The sequence below is a fragment of the Eubalaena glacialis genome, chromosome 3 (assembly GCF_028564815.1).
Source record: "Eubalaena glacialis isolate mEubGla1 chromosome 3, mEubGla1.1.hap2.+ XY, whole genome shotgun sequence".
Taxonomy (NCBI): Eukaryota; Metazoa; Chordata; class Mammalia; order Artiodactyla; family Balaenidae; genus Eubalaena; species Eubalaena glacialis.
In genome coordinates, this window is record NC_083718.1 from 100202829 (window position 1) to 100217655 (window position 14827).

Consider the following 14827-nt stretch of genomic DNA (forward strand, 5'->3'; position numbering starts at 1 on the left):
CAGTTAGGAATAAATGTCTGAATATGCATTTATATTTGTGACATTCAGGAATTTCAGAGATAGTTGTCAATTTTCAGTTTGATCCATTTTTATACAGGAAGCAATTTGCTTTTCAGGAAAAAAGGGATTATTTTATGAATTATAATTTAATATTGTTTTATGTCTGCACCAATTTATTTAATGAAAGCTATAAAGGTGCATCTTTTCTTACCATATACAGCCCATAACCTATTCTCTCAGGTACTTTCCAAAGAGAATATTTTCATAAGAATGACCCAAACTGTACTGTTAGATTTACAAAAGTCCCATCACATAATGTAGAGAATGCCCTGTAGACTAAATGCATATAAAGATAGCACTGTATAGTACGTCAGATGACACATAACTGTAAATGTTTTCAAGTTGACCTTGAAGATGTTAAGGGACTCACAAAAACAAACATCAGACAGGAGGATAACGAAAAGAAGACTCCCTATCTCTGGCATTTGTAATAGGCATAAAAGGAATGACAAGTTGATTATCTGACCCGGAATAAAATGCCCACACAGGAAAAGTAAAGAAAAAGGAAATTCAGCTACATGTCTCTTATCAAGATTAGTAAAAATTTCATAAATAGATCATCACATAAAGTGCACAAAATCATTGCCTTTGAAAATGGTTGACTTCATAGCTACAGTCTGCAGTCCCATCCATGCTTAGGGGATTGATAGCTGCTCCGCCCATTAGTATTAATGAATGATCAATGCACAGCACACACACAACCACCAGGGAACCAAAGACACCCCACCTACACACTACTTTGTTTTTTAATCTTCCAAATGTTGTAGGATGGCTACTGCCTTATCAGTGGAAAATCATTAAGTACAGCGCATATTATCTCCCATAGCTGAAACTGACATCTCATAGAAATTAGTGAGGAAATGTAACTTTATTCATCTGTCTATCTGTTAAGATATGTTAAATTCTCTCTCACCTCTTTGTCATCTAAGGGATGCCTGTGACCATTAAGGAAATGTAGCCTGCACTGCTAGGGCATTTCATTAAGGAAAAAATTCAGAATGACGTTAGTAGTCTGCTTAGTGAGAAAAATTCCTCTCCTGGGAGTTCTCCAATAGTGTTAAATGCACTGTCACAGAATATCACTGCTTTTCCCGAACTCTTCATTCAATAGAGTAAGACCTTTTGTTCTTTTTCTGATGAAGAATAGGAATTGACAGTTCACCGTTCTTATAATTGCCAAAGTTTTCCAATTTGTTGATACATCTTCAAATGTAGGTTTTAAAAAACCATTATAAAGCTCTTGCTTAGGCCTTTCCCCTGAAAAACAGACTTACCTCCTTTGGTGTACTCTCAGAGGTCTTATTTTACTTTAAAACAATCACCCTTATCCTTTTTACTTATGAGCCTCGGTCAGTACATGGTTCCCACCTGCACACCCTCATATTTTCTCCTCAGGTAGCATCACGGTGCATTTATATTTATATAAGGGTCTAGCTAGTCATATAGTCCCCAAATATTATACTTACTTACTTGTATCTCAGTGTCATGCTTAAAATAAAGCACCAAAAAGCACTCAGTAAATACAGTTGAATGAAAGGAACATTTCATTCAAACCTTATAGTTACTGTGCTGCCATCACATTCTAGTGTCTGATTCTCCTCCCTGCTGGTGGTTCCTTCCTGCCTTCTAATTAGACTAATTTCTCTAAGTGCTGTTTTCTTCTGTCTACATTTCCTTCCACAACGTTCTTGCTCCTATGATTTCAAGTTTCCCCTCTATATGACTGCCATCTAAATCTGTGTTATCTGGATGGATTACATATCACCTCCATCCTTGACTTTTCCCCCAATCTTTAACTCCCATAGTCTTCTCTTCCCGTATCTAATCCATAGGCAGGTCCCAAACACTGTAGTTAAATGATGTCCTTAGCACCTGTTTCCCCTCCTCCAGGCCTCCTTCCCTTTCTATGACACCATTTCTTTAATGTTATTCTCACCTACAAATTCATGCCCATCTATAAGCCAGCTTGCATACTGATGCCAGGTTAGTTCTTCTAAAATATAATATAACCCCTTTATTGAAACCCCATGGCCAGTGATAAATTCAGATATCACTGTCAAACTGGTTCCTTAGTACCTTTTAGCTTTCTTTCTACTGTCCCCCTTTATGAGTCTTATGGTGTAGCGAGAAGCAGTGCAAAGCTCTGAAGTTAGAACATTTGAATTTGAATTCTGGTTCTGTCACTTACTGGCTCTGTGATCATGGGCAAATCATTTAACTCCTCTATGTTTCATTTTTCTCACCTTTAAAATAGGGATAGTAGTTGGACCTACCACAAAGGATTATTGTAAGGACTAAATGAAACACTCAGGGCAGTGTCTAGCGTACAGTTAGGGGTACAATAAGTGTTATTCATTATTAGACTCCACTTAAAGGGAACGATTTGCATTTCCCATGCACAACCTGTAATTTCCTAGCCCCATGCCTTTCTCATGATGTATTTTGTTTTCAGAATGTTCTCCATTTCCATCTCTATTTGTTTAAACCCTGCACATTTTACATTCATGTGCCCCCTCTTCCATGTAGCTTTCAGGCAAACCCCCAATACTCAGTTTAGCTTTTGAATTTCCATAGCATCTCCTGTACCTCTTTCTACTTTGTATTATAATTAGGTGTATACATATCTTCTGAAAATATAGGGGAAAACAAGAACTGTTTTATAAATTTTTGCATTTTTCTCAGTATCTAACCAAACATGAGATACTGTATTTGTTGACTAAATGAATGAATACCCCACTTGTTCACTTACCTTTTCCCTAATATGCAAGTGCAATGTGGTTTGAGAAACTGGCCAAAATTATTATCTTCTCCTTGCTTGGTTATGTAATTGATCTCCCTCTATCCTAACCCCACCCTTTCCTCTTCTCTTTTTTCCCCCCTTTTCCCCATACCTCTGACTCTTCCCCCTTTTCTGCTCCACTTACCTTCTCTCTCTCCCACTCTCCCCTCCCCCGTCTTCCCTTTTCTTCTCGTCTTCCTCCTCATCCTTGTCTTGAATTCTAGATTCCCACTTCTTAAAATTTCCTCCACAAACTCATAGCCAAGATCTGTGGGAACAAAGCAATACTACTTCAAGAGGGAGATGTTTTCTGATCGTTTTTTGTTACTCTCTTTGTCAGAAATAATGGAGCATGTAGCATCCAATTATAATGCAACTTATTCATCTGAGCTACTGAGAAGCAAGCAATGGTTAAATAGCAAATAAAAACAAGCCCAATATCTGGACAAGGAGAAATAATCTCACAAGAACTTTTTAATTACATGTTCTTATTGTTGCAGTATGTTTTGAGTACAGTTTGTCTTTATAGAAAAAGGGAAACAATTGTGTCATGAGATTGTTTTAAAGAGGAATTTGACTAAAGGTCTCCAAGAATAAATTCTTTTCTTACTGTTAATTTCTTCCCTCTTTTCTCATTTACAATGGCGTTTTGAGTCCTAATCCTTTCCTCCAACATCTTAACTGTCCCCTTCCCTTAATCAATATCCTGTTTCTTTCTCCTAAATTTGAAAATCATCTAAAATGTCATATTATGCTCTGTTTTCCATTTCCACATGTCTTGAAATGTCTCATCCTGTTGGAGGAACATTCTCATGAGTTCTGTTAGGGATACCAATATCCTAATTAATTATGAGCTTACACAAAACCAATGTGATCTACTTGTATTTATGAATATAAATTTGAAAGATATAGTATGCTATTATCTCTATTATAGGATTGAGGGGTGTGAAGTTAACAAAATTGAATGGTAGATTGGAAAGTCAAACTTGAATTCTTACTTTATAATCGTGATCTGAAGCCATATGTAAAGTTTAACAATTTTAAAACCTTTCTGCTTATGCTTCCCTTCCTGAGCCATAGTCAGTTAATGCTTAGGACTGGATACAATGTGGAAGTAATTTTGAGGATCCCAACCGACAACATTATGCATCTACTGCTATGGGATCATCATTATAGTAAATTTGTTCTCAACACTGGCATCTTTTTTTCTAATTTAGGGTAGAAATTTAACATCTGGAGAGGTTGGATTTTTTCCGAGTGATGCTGTCAAGCCTTGCCCATGTGTGAGTATTTTATTTCTTTCTACTTTGTTTTTTGATGCTGTAATGAATTGTCAAGAAAGTACAAAGGATACTGGTCTGGCACCTCATTAATTCTATTAATATTTTCTTATTAATAACATATTCCAAAATTATGGTGATTCCATTGTCAGAAAATATTTTTAAATGTTAAGGGAATACATGCAACAGGAAAATTTTACTTAGTAGAATTTACAAAATTAACATTTTTATAAGGTTTTAGAAGGAATAAACTAAAGCTACTGATCAGATGTATTGTACAAACTTCCCTTTTCCCTCTGAGGTAAGAATGGTATGGTCTAATATATTTCCAGTCACTTTGGGTTACAGAGAGATTGCACTTCAACTAGTGTGTGTGAAAGCCTGCTAGAAAGCATGAACGTCTGCAGATTCTTCAGTCAAATCTCTTAATATATTTTTCTGTGCTTTACTTTGTCATAAGTTTATTTAGTGTCGTAATGACATTTTCTGAAAACATCAAATACATTAGGCAGATACAAGAAGAATGAATATTTACCCAAATATTATTATGGATGAATATAACATAAAATGTACTCTCTGGTGCTTTATGAAATTTATAAATTTCTGTTTAGGGTGATGTTATTTTATCATCGTAATTTGGTGTTTGGGGTAGATTTTTCTATGACACTTTTCAAGTTCTTAACTCTAATTAAATGAAATTATTTTACTAATACAATGGAGTTATTGGTTTGGGGGAAAAAAAGCCTTCTTGAACTATCTTGCTTGCCTTATTTCAGTCCTTCCCAGTTTTCTAAACTGAACATTCTTTTTAATATTATAAATGGGAATGTCTGCCATCCTTAACCTCAGATGTAGTCTGAAGAATAATTTACTCCACTCATTCAAGCTTAATTAATTTCAAAAGCAAAAGGGAATCAAAAAAAAAAAAAAAAGCTCTTGCTATTTCTGTTGGTTCTATGATCTAATGCCACATATTATTCAGGTTATGTTGTAATCTTGAAAAAAAAATCATTGAAATTTCATACAACTCTCATTTAATTAGATAAGCAAAAATGATTCTTTAGCTAGTTTTCTGTCATTTATATGAATAAGATTAAGGCTTCCTATGCTTGAAGAACTGAGATTTATATGTAGGCACATAGCAGAAAATTAACATTAAGATTTTGGGAACCTAGCACAGGGAGCTCAGCTTGGTGTTCTGTGATGACCTAGATGGGTAGGATGGAGGGGTGGGGGAGGGAGGCCCAAGAGTGAGGGGATATATGTACACATATAGCTGATTCACTTCATTGTACAGCAGAAATTAACAACACTGTAAAGCAATTATACTCCAATAAAAAGAAACTATTAAGCATTTCATGTACCATGTACTGTTTTCTTTTCACAGCTCCTTGAATATAGCATAGAATGAGCATTTGAAGTTTTATTTTAGGAATAGTCTGGCACATAGTAGGTATTTAATAAATTTTTGTTGTATGAATGAACAAAGAAGTGAAAAAGCAAACAAAAGTTCCTAACTAAATGTAGGTAATTAACAATGGCAGATATTAATTAAATCAGCTTATAGGATCATATTGAATGATATTTGGTGATCTGGTTAGTTACTAGAAAAAGAAATGTGCTTACAATTTTAGCTGATAAAGAGCTGTAGAGGAACACATAATTATGGGTAGGACTACCAACTAAATATGATTGTTTTTATAGCTTAAAGTTAATAAATAGCTATTAAAATTTTACTGCTTTACTTAATGAAATTATAGATTCATTTGTTGGTTGTAGGTTAAGTTAGGTGAATGAAGCTAAGTAGAAGGAGGAAAAACACAGGAGGAACATAAAAGAGACAATTTCATTTCTGGCAATATGGTTACTGGAGAGAAAGCCTAGAGCTACAGCACAGTGCAAACTTGGGTGTCTCTCTGTGAATCGCAGAGCCCTCAGTGGGTGAACAAGAAGAAAACTATCCCACAGGAGAAGATATGCCTATCTTTGTCTTGGATCTTGGTGGGGAACAGAAAAAAAAGTCTCTCTCCCCTAAGAATTCTTAACTTTAGATCCAAAAACCACCCACATGGGGGGCTGGAATTCATACTAGCTTTGTGACCTAAATAATACTAAGCTAGAAACATAGTAGAACATACATATCAATAATTACCTTAAACATAAATGAATTAAATGTTGCAAACAAAAGACATAGACTGGCTGAATGGATACAGAAACAAGACCCATATATATGCTGTCTACAACAGAACCACTTCAGATCTAGGGGACACATACAGACTGAAAGTGAGGGGATTGAAAAAGGTATTCCACGAAAATGGAAATCAAAAGAAAGCTGGAGTAGCAATACTCATATAAGACAAAATAGACTTTAAAATAAAGACTATTACAAGAGACAAAGAAGGAACACTACATAATGAGCAAGGATCAGTCCAAGAAGAAGATATAACAATTATAAATATATATATACCCAATATATGAGGCAAATATTAATAGCTATAAAAGGAGAAATCAACAGTAACACAATAATAGGGGAGGACTTTAACACCCCACTTTCATCAATGGACAGATCATTCAGACAGAAAATCAATAAGGAAACACAGGTCTTAAATGACACATTAGATCAGATGGACTTAATTGATATTTATAGAGCATTCCATCCAAAAGCAGCAGAATACACATTCTTCTCAAGTGCACATGGAACATTCTCCAGGATTGATCACCTGCTGGGCCACAAAGTGAGCCTCAGTAAATTTAGAAAATTGAAATCACATCAAGCATCTTTTCCAACCACAACACTATGAGATTAGAAATCAACTACAAGGAAAAAAACTGTAAAAAAACACAAACACGTGGAAGCTAAGCAATATGCTACTAAACAACCAATGGATCACTGAAGAAATCAGAGAGGAAATCAAAAAATACCAAGAGACAGATGAAAATGAAAGCATGATGATCCAAAACCTATGGGACACAGCAAAAGCAGTTCTAAGAGGGAAGTTTATAGCAATACAGTCTTACCTCAGGAAACAAGAAAAATCTCAAATAAACACCCTAAGCTTACACCTAAAGCAACTAGAGAGAGAAGAACAAACAAAACCCAAAGTTCGTAGAAGGAAAGAAATCCTAAAGATCAGAGCAGAAATAAATGCAATAGAGATGAAGAAAACAGTAGTAAAGATCAATGAAGCTATAAGCTGATTCTGTGAAAAGTTAAACAAAATAGATAAACCTTTAGCAAGACTCATCAAGAAAAAAAGGGAAGGGGCTCAGATCAATAAAATTACAAATGAAAAAGAAGTTACAGCTGACACCACAGAAATACAAAGCATCATGAGAGACTACTATAAGCAACTATATGCCAATAAAATGGATAACCTAGAAGAAATGGACAAATCCTTAGAAAGCTACAATCTCCCAAGACTGAACCACGAGGAAATAGAAAATATGAAAAGACCAGTGTGGATGCCTTCTACATAATAAAGGCCATAAATGACAAACCTACAGCTAGCATCATTACTCAATGAGGAAAAGCTGAAAGCATTCCCTCTAAGATAAGGAGCAAGACAAGGATATCCACTCTTGCCACTTTTATTCAACATAGTTTTGGAAATCCTAGCCACAGCAATGAGAGAGGAAAAAATAAAATAAAATGAATCCAGATTGTAAAGGAAGAAGTAAAACTGTCACTGTTTGCAGATGGCATCATACTATACATGGAAAATCCTAAAGATGCTACCAGAGAACTACTAGAACTCATCAATGAATTCGGTAAAGTTGCAGGATACAAAATTAATACACAGAAATCTGTTGCATTTCTATACACTAACAATGAAATATCAGAAAGAGAAATTAAAGAAACAATGCCATTTACCATCACATCAAAAAGAATAAAATACCTAGGAGGCAAAAGACCTGTACTCTGAAAACTATAAGACACTGATGAAAAAAATCAAAGATGACACAAACAGATGGAGAAACATACCATGTTCTTGGATTGGAAGAATCAATGTTGTCAAAATGACTATACTACCCAAGGCAATCTACAGATTCAGTGCAATCCCTATCAAATTACCAATGGCATTTTTCACAGAACTAGAACAAAAACTTTTAAATTTGTATGGAGATACAAAAGTCCCCAAATAGCCAAAGCAATCTTGAGAAGAAAAACGGAGCTGGAGGAATCAGGCTCCCTAACTTCAGACTATACTATAAAGCTACAGTCATCAAAAGAGTATGGTACTAGCACAAAAACAGAAATATAGATCAGTGGAACAGTATAGAAAGCCCAGAAGTAAACCCACATTCCTATGGTCAATTAGTCTATGACAAAGGAGGTAAGGCCATACAGTGGAGAAAAGACAGTCTCTTCAATAAATAGTGCTGGGATAACTGGAAAGCTACATGTAAAAAAATGAAATTAGAATATTCTTTAACACCATTTACAAAAATAAACTCAAAATGGATCAAAGACCTAAATGTAATACCGGATAGTATAAAACTCTTAGAGGAAAATTCAGGCAGAACACTCTTTGACATAAATTGCAGCAATATCTTTTTCAATCCATCTCTTAGAGTAATAGAAATAAAACCAAAAATAAACAAATGTGACCTAGTTAAACTCAAAATCTTCTGCACAGCAAAGGAAACCATAAGCAAAACAAAAAGACAACCCACAGAATGGGAGAAAATATTTGCAAATGATGCAACCGATAAGGGATTAGTCTCCAAAATAAACACTTTATGCAGCTCAATAAAAAAAAGAAACAACCAAATCACCCAATCAAAAAATGGGCAGAAGACCTAAATAGACATTTCTCCAAAGAAGATACACAGATGGCCAAGAGGTACATCCAAAGATGCTCAACATCACTAATTATTAGAGAAATGCAAATCAAAACTACAATGAGACATCACCTCACACCAGTCAGAATGGCCATCATCAAAAAGTCTACAAACAATAAATGCTGGAAAGGGTGTGGAGAAAAGGGAACCCTCCTACACTCTTGGTGGGAATGTAAATTGGTACAGCCACTATGGAGAACAGTATGGAGGTTCCTTAAAAAGCTAGAAATAGAGCTACCATATGATCCAGCAATCCCACTCCTGAGCACATATCCAGAGAAAACCATGGTTCAAAAGGATACATGCACCCCAATATTCATGGTAGCAATATTTACAAAAGCCAAGACATGGAGGCAACCTAAATGTCCACTGACAGATGAATGGATAAAGAAGGTGTGGTATATATATACAATGGAATATTACTCAGCCATTAAAAACAATGAAATAATGCCATTTGCAGTAACATGGATGGACCTGGAGATTATCACACTAAGTGAAGGCAGAGAAAGACAAATATCATATGATATCGCTTATATGTGGAATCTAAAAAAATGATACAAATGAACTTATTTACAAAACAGAAGCAGTCTCACAGACGTAGAGAATGAATTTATGGTTACCCGGGGGAGGGGTGGGGGGGAGGCATAGATTGGGAGTTTGGAATTGACATTTACACACTGCTATATTTAAAACAGAAAACCAACATGGACCTACTGTATAACATAGGGAACTCTGCTCAACATTCTGTAATAACCTAAATGGGAAAAGAACTTGTATATGTATATGTATAACTGAATCACTCTGCTGTATACCTGAAACTAATGCAACATTGTTAGTCAGCAATACTCCAATATAAAATAAAATTTTTAAAAAGAAACATAGTATAAAATGATTCCACATTGATTGTGTTCCCAATGCAAGTACAGATTCTCTCTAGATTGGCACCTCAAAGGATTTCTACTGATAAAGTCCCAGGAATTATAAATTCACAATTTGGAATAATTATATTTATGAGGAAACAAACCCACCTTAAGCAAAAGTCAGCAGAGACAATAAAATGCAGAATTAGACCCACAAAGACAACAGATAGTGGAATTATCAGATACTAAGTTCAAAATTGTATGTTTAATATGGTTGAAGAAATAAAAGGGGGAATAAAAGTCTAAAAGGAAAACAAGTCACTCTTGTTTGGGCATATTTCAAAAAGAATCAGATATAGTAATTGAAATGAGAAACTTAATGGAAACATTACATGATGTATGAGACCCAGTTGGGCAGAAAATTGGAAGAAAAATCTGAATAAATTTCTCAGTGAATAGTCCAGAAAGATTAAGAGATAGAGAATGGAATGATGAAGTTCAAATACATCTATTGAAAGAGAGAATATAGATAATTGTGGGAAAGCAATGTTCAAATGATGGCTGAGAATTTTCCAGAATTTATGATAAAACTAATCTTAATAGTCAAGAAGAGTATATTAAGCTTAATCAATACCTAGATACATTTTAGTGAAACTGCAGAACATCAAAGACAAAGAGAAAATATTAAAACCAACCTGAGAGAAAATACAGATTACCTATAAAGGGCTGATGATTAGACATATAGCTAACAACAGCAATAATGGAAACAATAGGAGTTTCCACTTCTGGTCATTGTCAAGTAGCTCCTATTGGACCAAGCCTCCCACAGAAAATAACTACAAACTCTGGACAAAATATTTTTTACAAAAACAACTATCTGAACATACTGGCTAGGAGAGGACTAGACATTCAGAAGAAGGATGATACTCGGTGAGTTTCCTGGCTTTAAGGCTAGCTTAAGGATAGACCCTGGGCTGTACCATGCAGGGTGGCTGAAATTCAGATAGAAACCTCACAGTATTACTGGCTTGAAGAGCAGAATATGGAGTTTGAAGCAAACACAATCTGGAAAGGGAGATAAGAAATCTTAGAAAGGAAAGAAGAGTGAGGGAGAACCTCAAATTCTGTGTATAAACATTGCCTCAGTCTCTGAGTGGTGCAGACTTCAAGTAGCTCAGCTTAGGCTAAAAGAACTTAACGAAGTATTCAGTTACCCCTTACCACGGGGAAGACAGAGTTTGCAGTTGGGGTTCAAACAAGTTAACTGCCTGCTCTAAGAAAAACCACACTCTTTGTAGGAGCATAACTGAATCCAGGGCCTCTACAGCATATCATTCAAATCGTCCAAGAGGCCATCTAAAATCACTCAGTATACAAAGAAACAGGAAAACGTGAACCACACTCAAAAGAAAAGACAATTAAAGGATAACAACCCTCAGATCTCCCAAATGATAGAATTTGCAAGAAAGGATTTTTAAAGTAGCTATTGTAACTGTGCTCAAGGACATAAATAAAGGAAAATACAGTTGACCCTTGAAACATGCAGGGATTAGGGCGCTGACCCTCCAAGCAGTGGAAAATTCACCTATAACTTATAGTCGCCCCTCTATATTCACAGTTCCTCCATATCTGTGGTTTCACATCCATAGATTCAATCAAATGCAGACTGTGTAGTATTGTAGTATTTACTATTGAAAAAAATCCACGTATAAGTGGACCCATGCAATTCAAACCCGTTTTGTTCAAGGGTTAACTGTATGTTTATAATGAATGGACAGGAAACCTCAGCAGAGAAATAAGAACTATAAAAAAGAACTGAATGGGAATTCTATACAATGAAATTTCAATATGTGAAGCAGTAAGAATAATATACTCAAAGTTTTGAAAGAAAATTAGAAATATATCTTTCCTCAATGAGGATGAAATAATGACATTTCTAGCCTAACAAACACAGAAAGTTCACTTCTGTCTCATCTAGCTTTTATAAAATGTACTTGGTAAGAAGCATATATCTTATATGTAATTTTATAAGTATGCTATATTCCCAATGAAATTATTTTTAAATGCTACATCCATAGCAGAAGTCTTAACAATGTAAACAGCCTATGATGAAGGCAGAAAAAGGCATTAGGGAAAAACTGTCAAAGTTGAGAACAAAATTATTTATAGCCTTATATATGAGATATTCCTCCAAACGAGGGCCCAAAGTACACATGATAGAAATGGAGAGGGCTCATGTCAGATGGAAAAGGACAGGATCCTACTCTGATGATGGGGGTCACAGCTGAGAAGACAGTCCTGGCTCATCACACATCAGAATGTACCGAAGAGAGAAAAAGCTTCAGAAGGACACATCAGGATGGAACAGCCTCAGATCTCTGTTCTACTTTAGAATTTTATGTCACCCTTCACTTTTGTGGATCCTTCCCAGCTGAGAAAATCCACAGTCAAAATATGTTGAAGCTCTTTACCTGCTCTGTCCTCTTTCTCTCTTTTTGTTGTTGTTCTCCAGGAAGAGAGAGATAGGTTTAGGAATAAGCATACATTTGAAGAATACAGAGAGGTAGAGGGAAGGAGGAAAAAACTTTTTTCCCCATCAGATTTCTGAGGCCATGTATATTTTACTAAAAGGGAAACTGTTGAAGATTGATTTCTATTTGCGAAAACAAAATGGTATAAGAAAATACTCGCAGGAGTCGAATGGTATAATTTACTTTCAATATGTTATCTGTGTATCAGGATTTTACACAGTGGTGAAATTTAAAATGTGATCCATAGGATAAAAATATTTAAATATTAGTAAATTTAGAGATGTTCTGACCAGAAGGATAGTTTTTTACAAATAATTCTTAACCTGGAAGGTCAAAATAGTAACAGCCCATTATGAAAATGGACATAGCTAGAGATATATTCACATTAACCAGACCTCAGTTACAAATGAGGGTAACAGTATTTTTAATCACCCAGTATAAAAAGGCCCAGGAATACCATGGAATGTATACATCAAAGATTCAGGTGATTCATGAAAATTACATAGTATGAATTGTATTTGTTGTTTTATGAATGTTGGTGTGCCTTCTTTGGCTTTGCTCATTTTCCAGTTGCAATCAGCAACTAGAAGTTTTCTTTTTCTTTCTTTATTTGCGTAGAAAATGAAGTTTTTCTCTGTTGTAAAGCTCCATAGGAGAAAAGGGAAAAATGAGCATTTCCTATGACTTTTTCATAAATAAAAGGTTTTCCAGTTGGTAGACTTCTAAATCAGAGTTTAAAATTTGTGTTACACAATAAGAGTCTGTATCAGGTGTATATTGTTTATTTTGCCTGTTTTCCCCATATATTGGGAAAGCAGTGTGCTATTTGGTTTTCCTAACGTTTTCATTTTAATTTTCTATGATAGGATTAAACTGCCTTGATAATAAATACCAAAAGATTCCAATTCATATTTTTCCTGTTATCTTTTCCTTTAGAGGTACAGTGGCAGGAAAATGAATGAAAGAATTAAAGTGAAATGAATTATTTTCTACTTATCTGACATATACTATGATTCGCTCTCTATAATATGGCCAATGGATAGTTCTAGGACTGTGCTACTTAGGGTTTTATAGAGCTGAGTCAGCTGAACTGAATTAATGATTGATTTCTAAAAGCTTCCCTTAAGTAAACTTAATCTATTTTTGCCTTTTTACATCCTAGGTGCCCAAACCAGTAGATTATTCTTGCCAACCCTGGTAAGTATTTTTTTTTTTTTAAACATCTTTATTGAAGTATAATTGCTTTACAATGGTGTGTTACTTTCTGCTTTATAACAAAGTGAATCAGTTATACATATACATATGTTCCCATATCTCTTCCTGGTAAGTATTAAAAATGTTTATATAGCTGAGTTGAAATACCATACCCTTAGCTCGAGGACACCTTAAATGTGGGAGTAGTAAACTACATTCCATTTCCATCTGTCCTGGCTAAAGGTGTTTTCAGATGCAACAAAACACCATAATGAATTTATATATTGCTGACCTTTCCATATCTTTATCAGAGAGTGGTGCATGTGTGTGTACCAGCACATGTACTTGGCTGTAAATCCAAAGTTTATAACATCCACAGAGGGGAATGGGACATGGGCAAATATGTATATTGTATTTTAGAAGAGTAAATTTCATGAAGTTGAGAAAAAAGGTATGATTCCATTTTCTGAAACTGAAATTTAGCCCAGAAAGGATAGTAGATCCTAAAAATACATTTTATAACACATAATATGGGAGGAGCAAGATGTGTCCAAGTCTAAAGTTTTAGGTCTCTGTGGAGCTCACATAACACTTGGAGGTTAGCGGTATCACTAACAGAAACAAGGAAGCAGTAGATAATGATTATTATTTTTTAGACATTATGAGTTTAAGGGGAAATGATATCCTCAACCGGAAAAACTATTTAGAATCTAAAATAGTTATAATCATCATATGATAATAACTAACATATTCTGGGTACTTAGTATGTACTTAGTATTTTACACATTTTGTTTTGTTTTTCCAACATCTGTATAAGGAAGGTTATTTTTATTATTTTTACAGATGAGGAAACAAAGGTTAAGGCCAACCAGCTAGTAAATGGTACAGCCAGGATTCCAAGTTATGCTGTCTGTACACACCACCTGTTAAAGTACAAAACACGGGCATATTTACTTATTTATATTTGTTTCCTGAATTTTGAGTTTGGCTCCTCTTAAAATGACTGCATCTATTTTTATTTTCTTGATATTGAAATATATGTATACAAACTAGATATCAGGATATGTATATAAATGAGATATTCTGAGAGTATATAGTACTAGTTCAGTTTGCAGGTGTAGCTAACACCTGAGTTCTTTGATATTTAAAATTCTGATCATTTTCTGTTATATAACCAAAGCATGAAAAATGCCAGGTTACTGTAGGAATATATTGTCCATAGTATGAGATCCTCTCCTCAGCAGTCTTGCTCTCCCCTCCCCAGCAATTTCTGCCTTCTGT

The 14827-nt window shown here is 34.9% G+C and overlaps 1 protein-coding gene across 1 annotated transcript in view; it reads left to right on the forward strand.

Moving 5' to 3' along the window:
* Window positions 1-14827, forward strand: part of VAV3 (vav guanine nucleotide exchange factor 3) — a 422617-nt gene that overhangs the window by 366794 nt on the left and 40996 nt on the right. Inside the window, exons 21-22 of the mRNA XM_061183772.1 lie at window positions 4057-4122; window positions 13515-13549. Of these exons, the coding sequence (XP_061039755.1) occupies window positions 4057-4122; window positions 13515-13549 (101 nt within the window). The remainder of the gene's footprint in view (window positions 1-4056; window positions 4123-13514; window positions 13550-14827) is intronic.